At 42.2% G+C, this 24,756-nt stretch overlaps 1 protein-coding gene across 8 annotated transcripts in view; it reads left to right on the forward strand.

Moving 5' to 3' along the window:
- The window catches only part of MCPH1 (microcephalin 1), a 276,612-nt gene that overhangs the window by 17,561 nt on the left and 234,295 nt on the right, over positions 1-24,756 (forward strand). For 7 of the 8 annotated variants that reach the window (XM_047855480.1, XM_047855479.1, XM_047855484.1 and 4 more), the window contains exons 4-5: positions 21,109-21,196; positions 24,202-24,316. In XM_047855480.1, the coding sequence (XP_047711436.1) occupies positions 21,109-21,196; positions 24,202-24,316 (203 nt within the window). Of the gene's footprint in view, positions 1-21,108; positions 21,201-24,201; positions 24,317-24,756 lie in introns of all 8 variants that reach the window. The other variant, XM_047855482.1, reaches the window with a different exon arrangement.

Raw genomic sequence — 24,756 nt, forward strand, 5'->3', positions numbered from 1 at the left:
GAGATTCAGGTCTTATTTCTGGAAAAACTTACTGTTTTATAGTTTTAATTACTACTGTTTTATTGTGTTGCCTTTCTCTTCAAGGGTTTCGATTCTATGTATGTTGGGCCTTTTCCACCTGCCTTTAATTTCAACCATTTGACTCTGAGCCTTTTTACTTCTTCCTGGATGTTATGTTTATCCTTCCCCCCACTTTTGTTTTTATTCAGTATTCTTTATTAAATTTTCATTTGGATCTTTTTCTTCTTTGGCATGTTATAATTAAGTCTTCATTTCTGACATGATTTTGTCTTCTTTTTCTTTCCTAAGTTTAATCCTCATTTGTTTAGTGTCTTCCCGTTTTGTTATTGTCTTAATTTTTATATTTGATTCAAGAAATACCTCACACGTGTGGATGGATGGGTAGGTTAATGCATTTTCTCAAATACTTGTTTGATAGTATTTGATTCAGATGTGAGAGTTGTGTTACTTTCCTCAGCTTTATTTTTATTTTGATAGCAGATGAATTTTCATTCACTGAAATGGTTTGATTTGCTTTTTCTTTTCCAAACAGTTTTATTCCAGATGTGCTCTGCTTTGTTCTATTCCCAGTAATTTTATAGGCAGGGCTTCTAGTTTCTGAGCACCATCTTACATCAGTTCTGCTGTCTGCATAGTTCCTTTTATGGATGATGTTGATGGTGAGGGGGGAAGGGTTTGCCTTTTGTTTCTGTGGGATCCTTGAATATATTCCTCTTTGTTCCTTCACTGCGGTTTGTTCCAGGGTTACCACTCCTTCTCAATACAGTTGATTCTCCCCAGAATGAAGACTGTTCAGAGCCTGTCAGTTCTGGGCCTCTGCTGTAATGGGTAGTGTGAACCACTCCTGTTCTGTATTTCAGCAGTTAGTGCCAACTTTCTCTTTTTCACAGTTATTGAAATTCACAGTTTCACAGGTATTTTACCTGTATTTTATCTGAATGCTCCAGGCCTCTCCACACTGTTTATGGAATTGTAAGCCCTTCCCCTGCTTTCTGCATCCACCGACTTGCAGCTATATTGGAACTTGGGTGGTTTTTCTACTTACAAGTTACTTGAAACTTTGATGAATAGTAGGTCAATGCTTTCCTTGCATTTGAAAAAAAATGTTTTTTTTTATGGGAGATTGTGGAGGAAAGCTCACGATGAAGCAGCTCCCTCATCTTACACAGTCCATTAAAATGTCCTGTTGAGTGTATCTCAAAATAGACGTCGTGGATCTTTCTTTATCTTGACTGTTCCCCCTTAGTCCAGACAACCATCATCTTGCCTCATTACTGCAGAAGCCTGCTACTCATCTTCTTTGGTTTCACCTCTTGTACATTTGCAAATGCAACACTTCTAACACATAAATCAGTTTCATGCTTCTTGCTAATGTAAAGTGGCTTAGAATTAAGTGCTTCCAAGCAGGATCAGTGCACTATGGTGTGTGGGCTGAATCAGCTCACCACCTTGTCTGTTTGCTATGGCCCTTTAACGTTAGTTTTTGCAGTTTTACGAGGTCGGAGAGAAAATAGAAGAGTATTTTCTGACACATGAAAATGACACAAAATCCAAATCTCAGTGTCTTGGAACACAGCATGCACACTTTACTGTGTATTATGAATGGCTGCTTTTGCACTACACCTGTGGAACTGAGTTGTAATACCGAGATTATATGGCCCACAAGACAAAAGTCCTCTATCTCAACTCCTTAATTCCTATCTGTGCCATTAAAACGTATTTTGTTTATTTGTCTGTTTTTTAAGTTTAATTAATTTATTTTTCATCATGATAAGGATACTCTTTAATCCCCATCACCTATTTCCCCCATCCCTTCACCCACCTCCCTTCTGGTAACCATCGGTTTGTTTTCTACAGTTACAACTCTATTTCTTGGTTTGTTTCTCTCTTTCTTCTCTCTTTTTCCCTTTGCTTGTTTGTTTTGTTTATTAAATTCCAGATATGAGTGAAATCATATGGTATTTGTCTTTTTCTGACTGACTTATTTTGTTTAGCATTATACCCTCTAGTGCCATCCATGTTGTTGCACGTAAATAAATAAATAAAAGTGTATTTATTTATCTTGAGATAGAACCAGTGGGAAAGGGACAGAGAAATGGGGTGCAGAAGATCTGAGGTAGGCTCTGTGCTGACAGCATAAAGCCTGCATAAAGCAGGCTCAAACTCAAAACTGTGAGATCATGACCTGAGTCGAAGTCAGTCGCTTAACTGACTGAGCCACCCAAGTGCCCCGTATTCTTTTTTTGGCTGAACAGTATTCCATCGTATATGTACCACATCTTCTTTATCCATTCATCTACTGAAGGACACTTGGGCTGCTTCTAGAGTTTGACTATTATAAATAATGCTACTATAAATATAGGGATGTCCCTTTGAATTAGTGTTTTTGTGTTTTTTTGGGTAAATAGCCAGGAATGTGACCCATTTTTCTGTTTGAGCTACCTGCCTACCTACCTAATCATGCATTTTGGTCTTTCCATTATGATGTAAACTCTGTAAGTACAGCCACCATGTTTGTCTTGTTCTAAGGTTGTATTTCCACTAAGTATCTGACACATTCTGGCTCATAGTAGGTGCTCAATAAGTATTTGTCCTATCAGCTAATGAACAAAGGAGGTTTTATTACATTAGCCTAGAGGTATCAGAGAAAATTTCTTGGAGGAAGTGATGTGAGCTACCTGTTAGTTTGTATAGGAACATGGGGGAGGGGGAGGGTACAGAAAAAAAGACCTTTCCTGAAAACCTGAGGTTAATGGATATGCTTGGGTAGAAATGTAAACCGACAGGTGTCCTTGTACTAAAAAGAGGCCTCTCACCTAGTCCTGAAAAGGGAATTCTCACAATTTCTTCTCCTAAGAGTCCTGCCATCTTGCTTGCATTGGTGGTCCGTTCCCTAATTCCCTCTTTGCTTTATCCCCTCTCTCTTGTTTTTGCCCCTCCTGAGGGCTTCCTAAGGAGATCATGGAAACTCCAAAATTATTATTACCCAAGGACAACTTAAGCAAGTCCCTATTTATTTATTTATTTATTTATTTATTTATTTATTTTAGAGTGTGCGTGTGTGAGTGGGGGAAGGGGAGAGGAAGAGAGAAATCTCAAGCAGGCTTCATGCTCATTCAGGAGCCTGATACTGGGCTTAATCCTACAGCCCTGGGATCATGACCTAAGCCAAAATCAAGAGTTGGACACTCAGCTGACTGAGCCATCCAGGCACCCTTTATCAAGCCCCTTTAAAGTTAACTTAAACATAGGGTAGCGGAATGGATAAAAAAACAAGACCCATCTATTGCTGTCTACAAGCGACTCATTTGAGACCTAAGTATACTTGCAGATTGAAAGTGAGAGGATGGAGAACTTTCTGTCATGCTGATGGAAGGCCAAAGAAAATTGGAGTAGCCATAGTTATATCGGACAGACTAGATTTTAAAACAAAGACGGAGAAACACAACAAATGGACCATAGGGGAAGGGAAGGAAAAATAAGATAAAAACAGAAAGGGAGGCAAACCGTAAGAGACTCTTAAATACAGAGAACCATCTGAGGGCTCCTGGAGGGGAGATGGGTGGGGTGATGGATTAAATGGGTGATGGGTATTAAAGGCGGCACTTTCTGGGATGAGCATTTCATGTCGTATATAAGAGATGAATCACTGGATTCTGTTTCTGGAGCCAAGACTACACTGTATGTTAACTAACTTGAATTAAAAAAAAATTAAAAATGATTTTAATAAAAATAATACAAATGTTTGTATAAATTAAAATTTAAAGTATTGTTAATTCATTAAAAAAAAAAGACTAACGAGATGAAGAAAGGCATTATATCATAATTAAGGGGGTTGTCCATCAAGAAGATCTAACAATTGTGAATACTTATGCCCCCAGATAGAAGCACCGAAATATAAAAATCAATCACAAACCTAAAGAAACTCATTGATAATAATACCATAATAGTAGGAGACTATTATTAATACCCCACTTACAGCAATGGACAGATTATCAGAGAAGAAAATCAACAAGAAAACAATGGCTTTGAATGGCATACTGGATCAGATGGACTTAGCAGATATATTCAGAACATTTCATCCTAAAGCAGCAGAACACATAATCTTCTCGAGTACACATGGAACATTCTCCAGAATAGATCACATACTGGGTCAGAAATCAGCCCTCACTAGATACAAAAAGATTGAGATCATACTATGTACATTTTCAGATCACAATGCTACTGTGAGATTTGAAATCAACTACAAGAAAACATTTGGAAAGCCCTCAGATACATGGAGGTTAAGAACGTCTTACTAAAGAATGAATGGGCTAACCAGGAAATTAAAGAAGAAATAAAAATATATGTGGAAGTAAACGAAAATGAAAACATGATTGTCCAAACCCTTTGGTATGCAGCAAAGGCAGTCCTAAAAGGGAAGTATATTGCAAGAAAAGTCCCAAATACACAACCTAACCTTACACTTAAAGGAGCAGCAAATAAAGCCGAAAGCCAGCAGAAGGGAAATAATAAAGACTAGAGCAGAAATAAACAATATAGAAATAAACAAACAGAACAGATCAATGAAACAAATCTGTTTTTTTTTTTTTTAATTTTTTTTTTCAACGTTTTTTATTTATTTTTGGGACAGAGAGAGACAGAGCATGAACGGGGGAGGGGCAGAGAGAGAGGGAGACACAGAATCGGAAACAGGCTCCAGGCTCCGAGCCATCAGCCCAGAGCCTGATGCGGGGCTCGAACTCACAAACCGCGAGATCGTGACCTGGCTGAAGTCGGACGCTTAACCGACTGTGCCACCCAGACGCCCCCAAATCTGGTTTTTTAAAAGAATAAACAGTATTGATAAACTTCTAGCCACCAGACTTATCAAAAAGAAAAGAGAGAGGACCCAAGTAGATAAAATTGTGAATGAAACAGGAGAGATCATAACACCACAGAAATATAAACAATTGTAAGAAAATACAATGAAAAGTTATATGCCAACCAGCTGGACAATCTGGAAGAAGTGGGCAGATTTCTGGACACATACACTACCAAAACTGAAATATGAAGAAACAAAATTTGAACAGGCCTGTAACCAGCAAGGAGATTTCAATCAGTTATCAAAAATGTCCCAACAAACAAGAGTCCTTGGCCAGATGAGCTTCCCAGGGGGAATTCTACCAGACATTTAAAGCAGAGTTAATATCTCTCCTTCTCAAGCTGTTCCAAAAAAAATAGAAATGGAAGGAAGGCTTCCAAACTCATTCTATGAAGCCAGCATTACCTTGATTCTAAAACCAGACAAAGACCCCACTAAAAAGGAGAATTACAGGCCAATATCTCTGATAAGCCTGGATGCAAAAATTGTCAACGAGATACTGTACTAGCTAATTGAATTCAACAGTACATTAAAATAATTATGTACCACGATCAAATGGGATTTATTCGTGGGCTGCAGGGCTGGTTCAGTATTCACAAATTAATGTGATACATCACATTAATAGAAGAAAGCCATATATGAAGGCCTACAGCTAATATCCTCACTGGGAAAAAACAGAGCTTTCTGCCAAAGGTCAGGAACACAGCAGTGATGTTCACTCTCACCACTGTTGTTCAACATAGTACTGGAAGTCTTAACCTCAGCAATCAGACAACAAAAAGAAATAAAAGGCATACAAATTGGCAAAGAAGTCAAACTTTCACTCTTCTCACATGACATGATGCTGTACATGGAAAACCTAAAAGACTGCACCAAAAAACTGCTGTAGCTGTTATATGAATTCAGCAAAGCTGCAGGATATAAAATAAATGTACAGAAATTTGTTGCATTTCTATACACCAATAATGAAGCAGCAGAAAGAGAAATCAAGGAATTGATCCCAGTTACAACTGTACCAAAAACCTTAAGATACTTTGGAATAAACTTAAAGAGGTAAAAGATCTGTTTGCTGAAAACTATAGAAAGCTTAGGAAAGAAATTGAAGAAGACACAGAATGGACAAATACTCTATGCTCATGGATTGGAAGAACACACATTGTTAAAATGTCTATACTGTACATTCAATGCAATCCCTATCAAAATATCAACACCATTCTTCACAGAACTAGACAAACAATCCTAAAATTAGTGTAGAACCAGAAAGACCCTGAATAGCCAAAGTAATGTTGAAAAAGCAAAGCTGGAGGCATCACAATTCTAAGCTGTATTACAAAGCTTTAATCATCAAGACAGTATGATACTGGCACAAAACCAGACACAAAGATCAATGGAACAGAATAGAGAACCCAAAAATGGACCCACAAACGTGTATAGCCAACTAATCTTTGACAAAGCAGGAAAGTATCCAATGGAAAAAAGTCTCTTCAGTAAATGGTGCTGGGAAGACTGGACAACAACATGCAGAAGAATGAAACAGGACCACTTTGTTACACCATAGACAAAAATAAATTCAAAATGGTTAAAAGACCTAATGTGACACCGGAAACCATCAAAGTCCTAGAGGAGAAAATAGGCAACAATCTCTTTGACCTCAGCCACAGAAGTTTCTTACTAGACATGTCTCAGGAAGCAAGGGAAACAAAAATGAACTATTGGGACCTCATCAAGATGAAGAGCTTCTGTACAGCAAAGGAAACAATCAACAAAACTAAAAGGCAGTGAACAGGAGAAGATACTTGCAAGTGACATATTGAATAAAGGGTTAGTATTCAAAATCTATAAAGAACTTACCAAACTCAACACCCAAAAAACAAACAGTCCATTGAAGAACCGGGCAAAAGACATGAAAGAATGGCCACTTTTCCAGAGAAGACATCCAGATGGCTAACAGACACACAAAAAGATGCTCAACATCACTCATCAGGGAAATACAGTCAAAACTACAATGAGATACCACCTCATACTTGTCCAAAAGGTCAAAATTAGCAACTCAGGCAACAGCAGTTGTTGGCAAGGATGTGGAGAAAGGGGAACCCTTCTGCCCTGTTGGTGGGAATGCAAACTGGTCCACTCTGGAAAACAGTAAGGAAGTGCCTAAAAAATCAAATAGAATTCTCCTAAAACCCAGTAATTGAACTACTAGGTATTTATCCAGAGGATACAGTGATGCTGATTCAAAGGGGCACATGCACCCCGATGTTCATAGCAGTGCTATTGACAATGGCCAAATTATGGAAAGAGTCCAAATGTCCATGGACTGATGAATGGATAAAGTAGATGAGGTGTATATATATAATGGAATACTACTCAGTGATCAAAAAGAGTGAAATCTTGCCATTTGCAGCAATGTGGTTGGATCTAGAGTGTATTATGCTAAGTGAAATTAGTCTGAGAAAGATAAATATATGATTTCACTCATATGTGGAATTTAAGAAACAGAACAGATGAACGTAGAGGAAAAGAAGGAAAAATAATATAAAAACAAAGAGGGAAGCAAACCATAAGAGACTCTTAAATATAGAGAACAAACTGAGGGTTGCTGGAGGGGAACGTGGGTAGGGAATGGGCAAGATAAATGATGGGCATTACAGAGGGCAGTTGTTGGGATGAGCATGGGATTTTATATATAAGTGATGAATCACTGTGTTCTGCTCCTGAAACCAGTACTACACTGTATGTTAACTAACTTGAATTTAAATAAATAAAAAATTGGGGCACCTGGGTGTCTCGGTTGAGTGTCCGACTCTTGATTTCAGTTTAGGTCGTGATATCACAGTTGAAGCCCTATATCAGGCTTACTGCTGTCACCACAGAGCCGGCTTCACATCCTCTGCCACCCTTTCTCTTCCCCTCCCCTGCTTGTGCTCTCTCAAAAATAAACATTGAAAAACAAATAGATAATAATATTAAAAATTAGATTTTAGTTATATAGAATTACTATTTTTGTATTTCTTCATGCTCTCTTGAAAATAAATTTTCTTTTAAATTAAACGTATTTATATTAAAATGGGTGTATGTTTTTATTTCTTTATTTTTTAAAAAAATTTTTGTTGAGAGGGAGACTGTGCCAGCGGGGGAGGGGGAAAGAGAGAGAACCCCGAGCAGGCTCTGTGCTGTGCACAGAGCCTGACACACGGCTCGAACTCATGAACTGAGAGATCATGACCAGAGCTGAAGTCAAGAGGTGGACGCTCAACCAAGTCACCCAGGCTCCCCTTAAATGGGTATGTAGTTTTAAAGTGAAAAGTCCCCCCTAATCCACCTCTTGCCTTATCTTCTCTCCCCTCAGTTGTGGGGAGACCTACCACTGAGAATTTAGAGTATGTACTTTGAGACATTTTACTAAACCTACTGAAAATGCATACATAAACACTTACATGTTCATGTTTATATGTGTGTCCATGGAAATATGTAGGTTTTGTTTTTTTTTTTAACGGAATGCACATAAACTTTTTTAGTTAACATTATATCAGAGAACAGTTTTCCGTGTTTGTACTTAGCAATAGATCTCATTTCTTAAAAACATATACAGTCTTCTATAAGAGATAGGAAGTGATTTATGTAATTGATCTCCTCTTAGTGAGTTTGAAGTTTTCCATTTCTTTTTCTTTCCAATCCAGAAATAATACAACACTCAATGTCTTTGTGTACATTACTTACAGATGTTTATGTTTTTCTGTAGGTTTAAATTCCACAGGTGGGCTTTTGAGTTCAGAGTGCCTGTATACTTAAATTTATAATAAATGCTGTCATACTTTCCAGAAAGAATGTGCTAAATTCTCTTCTTTCTAGCAGTGTAAAACAACACTTGTTTCCCATAACTGTTACTCAAACTGTGAGTTATCAGTCTTTTTAATGTTTTCTACTTCGTTGGTGAAAAAATAAAATTCATTTCATTTGAATTTCCTTGATTTTTAGTGAACTTGACCTTTGTTCACCAGAACTTAGAGGTAACAGCGAAACTGATCTGTATTTAAATGTCATGTTTATTCTGCTTTTGCTGTCTATCTAGGCTGTTGCTCATGGTTTCCACTGAAAATGTGAACATTGAATACACAAGGTCACTAGGTGTCACTAGAATCCCATTTTGTTGGGCTGTTTCTGGGCATATTTTTTTCTAAGAGCAGGCAACTGTGTAACGGCCTCAGATAAAATTCTGATAGTTCCTTTGGATACTAGACACTTTTAGTGAAGAAAGAAGAAATAAAGGCAAAAGCCATAAAGGTCAACTTGGCTGTCACCTCTCAGTTCTGTTGAGGAAAGTTGATCTAACAGATAAGTTGGAAATGCAGTTAGTAGGCATTTGTTTTTGCCTACTTGAGAGTAGGTCATTGCCCAGATGCCCCTGCATTTAGTGTGTCCTACACACTAACGTATTTTCTTGCATGACCCCAACTCTGCCATTCACTTTAGAAAGTTAACACTAAAACACTCCCCACCATTGGACTCTGAGTCCATCCTGGTCTCACCAGCTGTTGAAGTTGTGCACTTTACAACAGATGGCTCCCAGCTCCCTGCATCTAGTCAACATGTCTCCTCGTCCTCTTCCTCGCTCGAGCTCTTTCTTGGTCTTTCTTTGGCTGTCATGCTTTTGATATTGCGAAGATTGTAAGTAGTGATGTGTGGTGTCTCAGTCTGGGATTACCTGATGTTTCCTGATGAGGTTCTCTGAGTGCTGCGTCTTCTGCGGGAATACCCTAGAAGTGATGATGGGTTCTTCTTAGTGCACCCTCTCAGTGTGTTGGCGGTGCTGGTGGTGTTCACTTTGGTGCCTGCCAGGCCTCTGCACTGCGAGTCAACGTGCACCCCCTCCTTGCATTTAGTGTGGCTTTTAAGGGGAGGTACTTCAACTACGTCAGTAACTGTCCCTCATCACACTCTGTGTGTGTGTCTCCACACTTTATTCATGGGGTTGTAATCCATTACTATCATTGTTTAAACCTTTTAAGATTTCATTTGTCTTTGATTGGCCAGGGTAGCCTGTCCAACTTGACTTCTATGTTATTTTACCCATCATCCTGTAAACACCTCTTTTCTGTTGGGCACAACAATTTAATCCAAGATCTGCCTGTACTATCTCTTTCCCAGCTCTGGATTCAGCTTTCTCTTTAGGGATCCCTGGTTCCTTTCAGTGGAAACGACATTTTGAGCCCATAATCTGGTGCCATCCGGTATTGCTGCTCCCGTGCCCTCTTGGGGACAGAGTTAGTGACACGTGTGTATGTTCACCCATGTGTTTCGAACTCCGTTCCCACTGGTACCTGCAACATCAGTTCCAAACCAGGGGGTTCATTCCAGTCCTCATTTTCTTCTCCCCAGTGTTTGTGGCTCGCTCTCCAGACTGGGGGAAAGAGGATTCCTGTTATCCTAACAGGGCAGTTAATCAGATGTGTAGATGACTAGTCTCTTCTCCAGGGCTGTGCCTTCCCTGCACAGATCCCCTCCTCTGCTCAGGCTTGGATCCCCCTTTGCACTGGGCCCCTTCTCTGCACAGATGTCCCTTTATCCCAAGTCGCCCCCACGCGTGGGAACCCTCTACTACATCTGTTTAAATTTTGACACCCCTCACTGTGCCTCGCCCCCTCCCCCACATGTGGATGTCTTCCTCCCCCCACTTGAGCTCCAGCACCCCATGCTGGGCCATGCCCCACGTGAGGGGCTCTGGGAAGCCCTCCAATGCATAAGTGCTCCCCATCCATCCACACAAACCTTGTCCTACCTGTGTGGCTCAAGGACAGAATTGTCAGGTGGGAGGGAAGGCAGGAAGGGCAGATTTCTTCCCTACTCTTACACTGAGGGCACATGTGGAGGGATTGCTAGACTGGTGGGAACAGCTCTCAGAGTTCAAAATTACCCTGAAACTTTTAGTTTCTTAAGCCTATTCCTGTGATGAAAAGCTGGGTGTTAGTAAGACAGGTATTTTTAAAAACCTGCCTAATAGGTTTTTCTTTTATAGCAAACTTTCAGTCTTCCTGTGTTGACTAAAAACAAAGCAAAGCAGGGCACTTGGGTGGCTGAGTCCGTTAAGTGTCAACTTTTGGTCTCCACTCATGTCATGATCTCACAGTTCGTGAGTTTGAGCCCCGATGTCGGGCTCTGTGCTGATGGTGTGGATCCTGCTTGGGATTCTCTCTTTCCCTCTCTGTTCCTTGTATTCTCTCTCTCTCTCTCTCTCTCTCTCTCTCTCTCTCTCTAACTCTTTCTCCTCTCTCTCCTCTCTTAATATTAAAAACAAAAAGGAAAGCCACATCCAAATTATCTACTGTTACCAAAGTAAAAGACATTTTTCCTATCTCAGACAGCATAGGTTTACTGAGAAGATAGACCTAATAATATTCATGAATCACTTAGTAAATGATACCAGAATAAAGGGTTTCTTGTAGGTTTAGAGTAGCCGTTCTCACATCATGGCCCAGGGACTTCTGGGGTCCCCACACCCTGTAAGGGGTCAGCAGGGTTGAAATTTTTACAATACTGATAAGACGTTATTTGGCTTTTTCTCTTTCATTTTCTCAGGCGGGCACAGTATTGTGGGGCCATGTGGCTTACACAGTATGTGAAGTGCTGAAACGTGTGAAAATCCAGCCTTTCGTTGACATTTGCAAAAATGTACAGCCATGCCACTTTTCTCCCTTTTTTTCTGTTTTGGAAAATACTTTTCATAAAAGCTCCTATTTGTGTTAACATGTATTGAGTTTTATTGTTGTTGTTTTTAAATGAATTAGCAAGTATGTATTTTAAGAACTACTCAGTTCTAATAAACATCCACGAGTGTAAATCACATAAAAAGCTTTATGAGGTCCTTCAGTTTTCTAAGAATGAAAGAAATTTTGAGTCCAAAATACTGCTTTACAGTTCAGTTTGTGTCTTTTTTCCTTTCTTTCTCTCTCTCTCCTTTTTTTAAAAGTTTATTTTTATTTATTTTGAGAGAGAGAATCCCAACCAAGCAGTCTCCTTGCTGTCAGCTCAGAGCCTGACGCGGGGCTCAAACTCAGGGACTGTGAGATCACGACCTGAGCCGAGATCAGGGAGTTGGATGCTCCATGGACTGAGCCACCCCAGCGCCCCTGTGTCCGCATCTCGGACTGTATCAGTCCCGCTGTTTCTGGGGGGTCTTGTTCTGTGCCCGGTGAAACCATGCTCACATACTACTTCCTCACTCCACCTGAGGGAGGTCCTTCCAGTTGTCTTGTTGTGTTTCACCGTTGAAAGGGATTCTTCTCCCACAGAAGGTCAGATACTTTTCCATTGCCCTGGCTTTTGAAGAGGTTGTGAAGGCACCGTGGATCTGGGGTTCTTAGGTAAGCAACAGAGTGGGATAGGTTTTCTGCAGTGAATGAATCTGAGTAGCATCTGCTTCTCAAGGGCGCTTTTCGTGTCTGCTCTTGACATGTAGTGTGAATGGGCATTGAAGTTGCCAAGCAGGTTTGCAATTTAAAATGTCTGGGGAAAATGCCATTTCAGTCTCAGACATTGTCTTTGTTGTCATGGGTCTCCCCTCTTGGTCTGTGCAGCATCTGGCATAGTTGGGAGATGAAGGGGCAGAGCATCCCTCCCCAATTGTCTAGTACAGCTGGCCCTTGAACAGCATGGATGTAAGCTGTACAGGTCTGCTTATGTGTGGTTTTTTTCCTAATACAGCACAATATTGTAAGTATTTTCTTAGGATTTTCTTAAATTTTCTTTTCTCTAGTGTTCTTTATCAAAAGAATACAGTATATGATACCTATAACGTACAAAATGTGTGTTATTGACTCTATGTTATTGGTAAGCCTTTGGTCAACAGCGGCTTTTAGTAGTTAACTTTTGGCGAGTTAGAAGTTATCTGTGGATTTTTGACTGCATGGTGGGGGTGATCAGTTGTTCAGGGGTCAACGGTGTGTCTGAACTTTAACACCAGCCAGGCTACTGTGGGTTTAAAGTTTTATTTTAGTCTTGCCAGAAGTATTGATGGTAGACCAAAGCGTTATGTACTAGGATTTGATAAACTATTAAGGAGGCTGTTCAAACCAGTAATATAAATTGGGTCTGTTTTGGGGCGCCTGCGTGGCTCAGTCGGTTAAGTGGCCGACTTCGGCTCAGGTCATGATCTCGCGATCCGTGAGTTCGAGTCTGCGTCGGGCTCTGTGCTGACCGCTCAGAGCCTGGAGCCTGTTTCAGATTCTGTGTCTCCCTCTCTCTGACCCTCTCCTGTTCACGCTCTGTCTCTCCCTGTCTCAAAAGTAAATAAAACGTTAAAAAAATAAAAAAATAAATTGGGTCTGTTTTTATCTCCCAGGGGTTTGTATTCCCCTCCATGTAACCCGATAAGATTCAGGATGGAGTCGGTCAGCCTTTTGTCGGCGATTCCAAAGGCCCTGTGGTTGGGCTGGGACTTCTGGTGGAGGAGCCTCAGGGCCTCAGCTGGGGGTCAGCTTGGGTCGGACTGAGTGGGTGAGGGGGGGGTTGTACAGGAGTCCCCAGTCTCAGGTGTGTTTTTAGAAGAAGTACCTGATGGAAGGTGGTGATCAGGAGATTTACTCCCTGTCTGGGTACTGTTTGAAAAGTCTTCACAACCCCCCTGCCCCCCCAATACACACACCCGGCACATACACCCTCTCATTTTAAGATTCCTGAATAGGGGGGAACGTAACAATGTGGTTACGGAACAGGCCAGGTGGGCCAGGCCTTGGTGCCTTAGGCTTGTGGAGGGTGTGTGTGTGTGTGTGTGTGTGTGTTGGGGTGGGGGGAAGAGGGAGGGATTAGCAGCAACAGACCAGTCGCTTCTGGGGGGGCCCGTGTGCTCCTTTCTCAGGTGCTCCTGTGTCCTTCACACACCCTTCCCTCGCACGCGCTTATCAAACTTCTCTCCTTTCCCGATGGTCCTGTTCCCATACTCTGAATGCTCGCCAAGGAGAGGGTGGTGTTCTGAGAGGCACAGGCAGGGCTGGCGGGGAGTGCGGATCCAGCCCTGGATTCGTGCTGGCTGCTGGGTCCTGGTGTCCTCCTGTGACCTGTAAACCTGACCTGCCGGCACGATAGGCGCTTGCTCTCACCCCCCACTTAACAGGTGCTGTCCCCTCCTGTCGCTGGTCCCCTGGTGCTCTGCCCTGTGTCCTGGGGGAGAGGGTGGGGTTCATGACTTGAGCTCTCCTGGGATTGGGTGCTCGAGGCTGGAACCTTCACACAGCTGCCATTTGTTGTTATCCCCCCTCGGTGCCCACGGTCCTGGGTCCTAGGTAGTGGACCAACAGGCCTCTGCTGACTGGATTTAGGAGATACGGCGGGAATGAGTGTGGGTGTGGCATAAACCCTGGAGTTGACCCAGCTGCGGTAGAGGGTTTGTGCTGAGGATGGGGCAGGAGGGGCGTCCCAGGCTGGCTTGCAGGGAAGTGTCGCCATTCTTGAGCCCTCGAGGGGAACGCGTTCGTTGTGGTGGCGCCCAGGCAGGGCTCCCCGGGCAGGAAGGACGACACCCGGCTGCTTTGTTCCCTGTTGGCTCTGAGGTAGCAGCAAGTAGAAAACAAAGATCAAAAAGGTTGGTTCTGCTTTTAGGGGCGTCTCTTGAGACACTTTTCTGCTTGACCACTAGGTGGGGGCATAGTGTCATGTTACACTTGTGAAGAGAAGCGTATCCAACCAGAGAGCTTTTTTTTGTTTATTCAGTAGATTTTGATTGCCTGATAAACACGGGTTTTAATGTAGTGGCTTCAGTATTTTACTAAGCACGTGAACACACAAGTTGTTTGCACGCATAGAATGACATCACCAGGATTACGGGCCACCTGTTTCTTTGTTGTGAAAGGTCATATATAAACCCAGGTAGACGCAGGACATGTATCTCTGCAGCTTTCCATCTTGCATGATGGATAAATTGTCGAGACACTTACTCCCAGTAAGGACAGAACATACCTTCTACAGCTACACCCCCTGGGTCAGGCACACGTTTTACCCAGTTGAGTCAAGCCTTTCCCCAAACTACTCACTAGTAGAGGATACTTCCTAGTTCTGTAAACTTGGGCAAAAGATCTTCGGTGAGCCTCAGCTCCCTCAGTTGTACAATGGGAGAAAATGATAGGCCGGTACTTGTGCACCAGGAATGGTGAGAGGTTCTTGGAAGCTGGCTGAGCTTGCCGACGTCGATTATAACGTAAGTCTCATGTATGTGATGAGGCAGTTACCCTGATTCTTCTCCTACAGGTCTTCGGTCAGGATGCCTCCTGACCACCCCCTTAGGCTGTTTGGTTGCTTATAACAGTGGGAAGTAGGTGACCTTTCACTTGAGTAAGAAGAAGCCGGGAAGCCCTGCTCAGGGTAAAAATAGTTACGAAAGGACGTTTTTAGAAAAGAAAGAGGCATTCCTAGGAAATCGTTCTTCTCTTTGTCCTTGATGCCTGTTCCTCATTTCTTTATGACACCCGTTATTCTGCCCCGTTCACTGTAGGCTTTCTACAGCCTTTCTATGGGTGTTAATTTGCTTTTTAAAAAGTCAACCTTATAAACGTGTAATTTACATAAAATGAAGTGTACCCATTTCAAGTATCCAGTTCACTGAGTTTTGACAAATGAATGCACCCATGTTAGCCTCACGACCACAGTCAACATATGGTGAACACTTTCATCACCCTTGGAAGTTTCCCTGTGTCCTTTTGCCACCACCTTCCCCTCCCCAGGCCCCCTTGTGCCCTTTACACTGTTGCACCGCACGGCAACCACATACCCGGTTCCTGGCACCTACGCCAACTTTGCTTGTTCCAGGGTCTCCTGTAAAGGAAACCTTCCAGTATGTGTTATTTTCCACCTGGCTGCTTTTGTTCAACACGATGTGTTTAAAGTTTATCCTTGTTGCCGTGTCCATCAATATTTTGATTTTTTTTATAGCTGAATAGTTTTCTATTGTGTGGATATACCATAGTTTGGTTGTTCACTTTTAAGGGACATTTAAAAGTAGTTTTCTGTTTTTGGTTATTGTAAGTAAAGTTGCTATGAATAATCACGTTTGTGTCCTTGTCCTTATGTATTTTCATCACTCTCGGGCCATTACCCAAACTGTTTTCCAAGGTGCTTGTATCATTTTACATTTCTACCAGCAGTGCATGAATATTCCATTGGCTCCACATTTTTACCAACACTTGGAATTTATCAGTCTTTAAATTTAGCCATTCAAGTGGATATGTAGTGGTATCTCATGTGTTTATTTTTTGTAGCAGTTTTTTGGGATAGAACTCACCCATCAAAAGTGTACAATTCAGGTTTTGTTTTTGTTTTTTAAGTAAACTCTACATAGACCCAGCATGGAGCTCGAACTCATGACCTTGAGATCTAGAGTCACATGCTCTACCAACTGAGCCAGCCTGGTGCAATTGAGCATTCTTAAATATAGTCACAGAGTTTTTCAGCCAGCGCCATCAATTTAAAACATTCTCATCACCTTAGAATGCAGCCTTGTACCTTTACACCACCCTCTGTATCCCCCAAACCAGAGCAACTCCTAATCTACCTTCTGTGTCCACAGTGTTGCGTCTTCTGAACGTGTCATGTAAATGGAGTCATACAATATGTGGTCTTTGTGCCTGGCTGCTTTCTGTTAACATAAGGTTTTCAGGATTTATCCATGTTGTAGCACGTATCAGAATCTGACTTCTTATTAAAAAAACAGTGTTCCATTGTATGGATATATCACATATATTCATATTGTTATGATTTGTAAGTATTTTCTCCCATTCTGTTGGCTGTTTTTATACGTCCTTTACAGTTTCCTTTGAAGCAAAAGGTCCTAATTTTTCTGAGTTCTACTTTTTTGTTTCTTGTGCTTTTGATGTCATTTAAGAAACTTGCCAAATCCAAGATCAGGAACATTTAGTCTTAAATATTTTCTTCTGAGAATTTTATAGTTTTAGCTCTGACATTTAGGCCTTGGATCCATTTTGAGCTGGTTTCTGTGTGTGGTGTGAGGTAGGGGTCTGATTTCTTCCTTTTTTGTTAGGGTATCTTGTCCCAGCACTATTTGTTGAAAAGAGGATTCTTTCCCATTGATTTAATGTTGGCATTCTTGTCAAAAATCAGTTAACCATACATTTGAGGATCCCCTATGGTTTTAGCATGTATTTTCCTCATGACTAATACCAATTGATTGTAAGAACACATGCTTAGTGACTATTTGGTTTAAATTAAAAATGGTTGCCCATTTTTAAAAACTGGGTTTCTGTCTTCTTAACATTGAGTTTCAGGCAATTTTTGTACATTGTTCATAACAATTTTTTTTGTCAGATACACGTACTATAAATACATGATCTCAGTCTGACTTTTTATTTTTTTGCATGTGTCTTTCAGAGCACATCAGTATTTTACTTTGTTGAAGTGTGTTTTCTTATTTTCTTTTATCCTTTGTGTTTTTGATATTCCCTCTGAAGGTCTTTGCTTACTTCAAAATCGTGAATTTTTTTCTCCCATTTTCTTCTAGGAGCTTGTAGTTTTGGCCTTCATATTTCTGTGATCTACAGTGTGCACGTGTGTATGTGTGGTGTAAGATAAGGAGATCAAAAGTGTTTCACAAGAGTGTTTCTTTCTATAGTGATGACATTTACTCCTTCAGAAGGTATCTTTTGAGTACTCAGTCTATGCCAGGCATGGGGGTATGTTGTCACTAGACAGGCATAGTCACTCTCTCCATGAAAGAAACAGGTTTTGTACGCGCAAGGTGTGGTGCGTCCTCGGAAGGCTCCTCGAGGGGCTTCGCAGCAGAGCCCGTTTGCAGTTGGTCACCCTACTTAGCGGCTGGAGTTGGTGGACCTTTGAGCTGAGGCGGAGAAGGCGCAGAGGAGCTAGATGCTTGGAGACTTGGGGGACCAGCTTTCTGAGGAACAGAAGGTCGCGGCCTGAGGCAGAAGAACGCCGGTGTGTGTGAGGGTCTCAGAGCGTCAGTGGTTGGGATCTATGAGGAGAGGGAGCTCGGGACAGGGATGTGATCCTGCAGGACCGCGGAAAGGGGTTCGAGTTTTACGCAGTCTCAGTCTTTACTCATTATGCCCTCTAAGTGTCACGCGTCCGTCCTGGGGAAGTTCTCGCGGGGGAAGCACAGCCCCTGAGTTTAAAACGGTGCGGAGCTGACCATGTCGTCATCTCTTCACTACTTCCTCGCTTCATTTCTGTCTTGCTTGAGGTGCCATTTTTTCCCCTGTTGTGCCAGCCGGATCCGTTTGAATCAGAACGCCTAGTTTCCTGTTCCCATCCTGTTATGGAGAGGGAGCCCCTCACACACAGGAAAGAGAAAAGCCAGCTATTATTGCAAGGCTTGTGGTGACACACTGGTCCCTTTTTAGCCCTCCCCCGGTTCCTGTGCCCCGGGGTAGCGCCCCTCCGCGTGTGCGTCTTGCCACAGCTCTGCCGGGCCTCCACGTTCCCAGCTACTGTGTCTCCATTGCTGCCGTGACGTCTGGCTTTTGACACTGTGTAGACTTTCTAGTGTGGAAGTGCAAATACAGCTTTCCCCGTGGCCACCTTCTGGGGGACCCCACTCCACATACACACACCCACCCTTTGCACGCACGCATGTGCGCGCACACACACACACACTGCTTCTCCTCTCCTGATTCCGTAAAGTAAGCAGTTGGTGAATTAGCCATTTTACTTTATATAATTACAGCTGTGAAAGGTGTTTTTAGCTGAATCTGAAAACGTACACAAACACATTTCCTTTTGTGTGAAACTTGGTCCTTAACCTGAGCTCAGCCTCGTGTCCTTGAGTCCAGTGCGTCTGTGGTCCGGGTCCCTGACTGTGGGCATGTCAGACCTCCCCCCGCCTCCGAGTCCTTGAGGTATGAGGAGAGGAGTCCAGTCCCTTGTGGTTTCACAAGCTTCCTTGTTCAGCTTCTGTACTCGGCTTTCGTTCCCTGTATTGGCTTTTCAGTTGCCCAGATGTCTCTCATCTACTCTTTGTTTCTGTTGGTCTGTGTCGTTTTGTTTTCCTTTACCCTTATTTGACGGAGGTTATGGGAGCAGGAGAGAAAAATGTATGTGCTCAGTCCATCAGTTTTAACAAGAACTCAAGAACATCCCATTTTTATCCCTAAATATTGCCCATTCAGATCTGCACCCAGTCCCGCATCTTTGGTGAAACCAGTAGCATCTCCTACCCCCATAGTCCCTGACTGGTCTCCTTGCCCTCAAAGTCCCCGTCCTGGAACTCACCCTGCAGAGTGGCCTGTCAGAGTCCCCCACCTCTCTAGCACCCTGGGGCCCACAGCTCGAGGGCCGTCCGAGCTCAGGAGGTTAGCAAATGAGGCCATTGGGGCGACCTGTGTGAACTCCTTGTCACTGGCATCGTCACTGCAGTCACACTCAGTGGTGTGTGTTTTCCCAGAATTGTCACACTGCTGTTCACTTTGTCACACTTCTTCTGCCTGTGCTGTCCTTCCCGACGGAAGATCTGCGTCCTCCCCAATGCACTTCCTCATCAGAATTACCCGCCTGTCTGGGGGTTGCCTCCCACCTGAAGCTTCTGACTGCTGTGTATCACAGCATCACGGGTGCTCCCTCTGGCTTCTGCTCTACCTGTTGTTGTGCTCAGAGTACTGTTTTTGTGCCGCATTCTGTGTTGTGCACTTTTTGCAAACTTCTTTCGTGCCTGGCTTAATAAAAAGACAATTGCATTCCAAATCTGCCTCTGCGTTTACTGTATCGGGATCACAGGTGTCACTTGGCTTTAACCCCGTCGTGTGCTAGTGAGAGAGTGAGAAGTGAAAAAGGCAAATGAGGTCTTGTGCTAAAAGTAGTTTTGACCTCACATGCCCTCAGAAGTGTCTTGGGGACCCTAGAGGTCTTCTGACCACCCTTTGAGATTCCTTAAGTCTAGTGATAAATACTCTTGTCAGTGTGGTGCGTAATCTTCCAGACTGCTTACGATGAGAAATACTTTACCGTATTATATACAGTATACAGTCCCATATGTCCCTGCTGAAGTTGTGTTTTTGTTCTTAATCTATTTTAGAGAGCTTTCTATATGAATATGGATATATTTGCCCTATTCTTTTTTCTTTTTGCATTGTATTTTAATTATATTTTCATCTGTCATTTGCATACAGATGTTGAACAGTGACAATCTAATGAAATATGGTCAGAGTTGGGTTCAGGGGCCGTACTTTTAAAAAGACTGAAACAACAGGTGAAATTATTCTGTTAACATAGAGTGATCAAAGGCTTTTGATTGGGTTGTGGGGAGATGAGCAAAATGTTATATGCTTCATCTTTCAGTATTAATAATATAAATGAATGCGAAGAGTAGAAAGTATATGTAAGGAGATCATTTAGAAAATTATTGTAATTGTTTAGATTTGAGCACCTGAATGCTTAGAGGTAGGTAATGGTCTGAGGATTCCCAAGACAGGGAGGGAGGTGAAGGGCTGCAGAGCGAGAACAACGGAATCGCAGGTTGTGGGGCAGACAGGTCTGTGGGGTGGGGCACAGCCTGGAGTAGCTGTCATCGGCCCACCCTGCTCTCCGGGTGAAACACACAAGACAGAGAACCCAGTTTTGGGGCCAAGATAAACTTGCCAGCCTCGTTTCTTTAGGAACCTTCTATCTCTACATTACTCATTTTTTGTCCTGTTTACTTTCATATTATTCCTTTAGTAACATGTGCTTAAATTGTGTGTGTGCCAAGCAGTGATCATTTTGAAGGATGTTACTGAAGTTTTCGCGGAAAAATTGTGCTTCCTTTACCTGCTGCCTGCTTCTACTCTTACACTCTAAACACTGTGTAGAGAATACTTTGACAAGTTGAATTTATATTGCCCTTTGTATTTGTTTATAAATGTACTTAATTTATTTTTTAATGTTTATTTTTGAGAGAGAGAGAGAGAGAGAGAGAGAGAGATCATGAGTGGGGAAGGGGCAGAGGGAGAGGGAGACACAGAATCTGAAGCAGGCTCCAGGCTCCGAGCTGTCAGCACAGAGCCCAATGCGGGGCTTGAACTCACAAGCTGTGAGATCATGACCAGAGCTGAAGTCAGACGCCTAACTAACTGAGCCACCCAGGCGCCCCTAGATGTACTACTTTAAAAGCCACGTCTATTAAAATGGTCTGTGCATTTCTTCAATTGGTAACTGACATATGTGCAGATATAATGCTCTGTGAATTTAACAGAAACAAATGCTCATTATGCTGTATCAATTTAATTATACAGATGCAGGACAGCTGGAGTACATATTGATGAATCACTCTTCCCTGCAGCTAACACCAGGGAACACTTACCAAGCCTAATTAAAAAAAAAGTAAGTATGTGATTTCAATATGGACAGTGGCAACTATGAATTTATTTGTTCTTCTATTCCTAGAAAATGAAACTTTTTAGAATGTATTCAAGAGTTGTCTTAAGTATTGCTGCTGCTGGTATTGTTCTTTTCATGTAGCCTTTTTAAGAAAGTTACAGAAATCATTTATCCTTTAAATTTGTGAGAAGTGGAAGGAGATGTGTTTGCCCAACAGAAAGCTAAAAGTTGCAAGAGACCAGCAAACATCCAGGTGCTCTGGGAACTACTTCAGAATTCGGTTTGTTCTGTCGGCAGCAAAATACCTTTGTTCTGCTGTTTAGCTGGAAAATCTCAAAAGTCTGAAGCAGAAATATCCAAGTTATTTAGTAAATAAGTTGTTTGTTGAAAATCTGTGCAGACATAAAGACACTTTGAGGTCTAATCCATATTTGAACTACAGCATTTTCACTCTTTTATTATTTGAAAACTGTGATTTCTTTATTTGAGGGTAAGCTGGTTTACTATGAAACTTAAGAGTCCCTTTGCGCATGAGAATGCCCGTTGGAGAAGAGATTTGCAGACTTTCTCCAAAGTGAATCAGACAGACTAGAACCATACATTTCCTGTAGATTAGAGAAGACGTTCCCGTGGGTGCCTCAGATTTTCTGTAAATACTAAATCCTCTATCTCCATTCCATTTATGTCAGGCCAGCCAGGATTTGTAGTGCACTGACGGGGTGCACTTAACTTCAGTCTCTGTCCGCCCAGATCTCATTCAGGTATAGGTGAAATAGGGTGTGCAAGGCTCTTGACTCTCTGTGATACACATAGCAATAGCTGTGTCTGCTGTGGTTTTTTGGTTTAATGTTTTTAAATGTTTTTATTTATTTTTGAGGGGGGGAAATGGGCAGAGAGAAAGAGAGAGAGAGACAGGGTCCAAAGCAGGCTCCAGGCTCCAAGCTGTTAGCACAGACCCTGACACAGGGCTCAAACTCACAAACCCTGAGATCATGACCTGAGCTGAAGTCGGACACTTAACCTACTTAGCCACCCAGATGCCCCTCTGTGTTTGCGTTTTAAAAATAAAGTACATGTTTTTAAAACACATTAATCTTACGAGTGTATTTTCATTGTAAAACACTGAATGTACACAGATGAAGCCAGTACGCACACGCACACATGCGTGCATGCTCTCGTGTGTTTTATACGATTGAGGTTCTCCAATGTTACACATGTTGTTTGGGAGATTGCTGCTTTCTTCTTCACTTAACAGTGTGTTTTTGACTACTTCATGACAGCACATGTAGGCCGTCTTCACTTGCCCCTATTGTACTCTATGGCATAAATGTGCCTTTCTTGGATTCATGCACCCTTAAATCATTGTGGGTTTTCAGTCAGCACATTGTGTATGTGACATGTTTGAGTTAATTGCTCCAGGTGTGGAATCTAGAGATGAAATTACTGGGTTGAAATGTGCATGCTCTCTGATGGGAACAGTCGCCCCTGTTTACACAGCGACCACACCTGGATATTACTAATCTTTGTCATTTTTCCTAGTATGAGTCCTAAGTCACGACAGCTTATACGTGACTGCAGACCGTAGTCTCTTGGGCTTTTGGAGGAGGGTCTCGGCTTGCCCCTCCCTCACTCTTTCTGCTGCCAGCCTGACCCTCTTCCCTGCTGTTGCGCACATATCCCAAGCATGTTTGTGATTTAGAGCCGGTACGTTTTCTGTTCCCTCTGTCTGGAAGCTGCTCCCCCCAAACTCCATGATGTGACCATTTTTCTGACTTCGGTGGGGCTTTGTACCCGGGTTCCTTTCTCCGTGAGACCCCCTCCGACTGTCCTGTGTGCTGTGGCAGTTCTCGCCTCTGCCGACTGCCTGGCGCCCCACTCGCCTACTGTGCCCCTTTGGTCTGTAGTGCTTTCCCCTTGCTGACGCACTGTAGTCATAGTGGCCGTTTTGTAGGGTTCAGTTGCCCGTGAAGATCCGCAGGACTCTACGTGACCGTGCTGGGGAGTCTGTGGAGCACTCGGTGACAGGGAGGCGGGTGGGGGGAGCCTCTTACGCTTTGTGGTCATGTACCCTTGTTGTGAGTGTATTACCTCCCCCAACAGCGGAGCCCTCCCGCTGGTGATAAGCAGTGGACAGGCCTTGAGAATACAAATGCCCCCAGATGCTTTGGACTCTCGGTTACAAAGCAACATTGTTCATCAGTACATTGCATGCTGTGCGTGTACTTTGGGGAAAACAGTTGAGGCCAGTTCCAGGTCTGCTGGAATTAACCCTCCTGACACACATACAATTTATTTTACTTACTAATTATGTTTATTTTCACACATATAATTTATTTTACTTATTAATTGTGGTTTATTTTCTGTCATTCATTAATAAAGCATAAGCTCCTGATAGCAAGAATCTTTTTCTGTTTCAAGACCAGTGCCTGACACAACATTTTTGTTAAATAATGAATGAGAGCAGGATGCTCGGTCAAGAACATGAGTGTAGGTGTGAGAAAATTCACCCAAGACTTTTTGGTTACAAGCCTTGGGCTTCATCCTGTGCGTCACACCTTCTGTGTGTGTTTAGAGCTTTTGGGTTTCACTGGCTGAATAGAATTACTGTGATTTAAAGACAATAGGGCAAGATTAAATAATGGTTCTTTTTTCTGGTAGTTAAAAAATTGCTTTTGTATTTTGTTACTATGTCATAATTTTGGTGGGGGGAGGGGGAGAGATAACAGAGTAACCAAAATAAAGAAAAGACTAATTTCCTTTAAGAACTTTCATGGAAAGTAAGAATGCTGGGAGCATGTCAGGAGAAAACAGAGCTACTTAGAGCACAGTATTTATTCTTAAAATTCTGATATTTTTACAGATGCACAGAAAGAAATGACTGTTGCTATTACACATGCAGTGCAAGAAGTACCTCTTTAAGATGGTTTTATTTGCAGTGTTATAAAAGATACCAAATGCACATGAAAGGGTTGCAATAAAGTATTCATTTTTATGTCCTTTTTGCACAGCGTAAGTGTATGCAGCCCAAAGATTTTATTCCTAAAACGCCAGAACATGATAAAAGACTCCAGAAGAAATTTCAGAAAATGGCTACAGAGCTCCAGAGGCAAAAAACAACTCTGGGTGAGTCCGGACAGACAGTGTGGTCCTGGGCACTTGTTCTGGTGGACGTCTGGTTTCATTTGTCTGATGACCAGTGGCATCCAGGGTGGACACTGGTAAGGGGGGACTCCGTAGGTCCAGCCTGCGGAAGCTTGACCGTGGCTGCTTGTGGGGCCGTGGATTTGAGCTAATCAGCCACGCAGTCTTGGGGTTGCTCACCAAATTGATAGAACTTTTTATTTTCAGGAATCATTATGGAAGAATAGATTTTGATAAGAAGCCCTATTCTATTAAGTTCCTGTTTATTTCTTTGTTATTTTATATCTAACTTTGTAGTTTTACCTCATACTTGGTGTTTTTGTTTTGTTACTCAAAATAGGCAAATGTTAGATGATACATTCTTTTTTTTCTTTTGATTTTTTTTTTTTAATGTTTATTTTTTTTTATTTTATTTATTTTTA

This window comes from Prionailurus viverrinus, chromosome B1, assembly GCF_022837055.1.
Source record: "Prionailurus viverrinus isolate Anna chromosome B1, UM_Priviv_1.0, whole genome shotgun sequence".
Taxonomy (NCBI): Eukaryota; Metazoa; Chordata; class Mammalia; order Carnivora; family Felidae; genus Prionailurus; species Prionailurus viverrinus.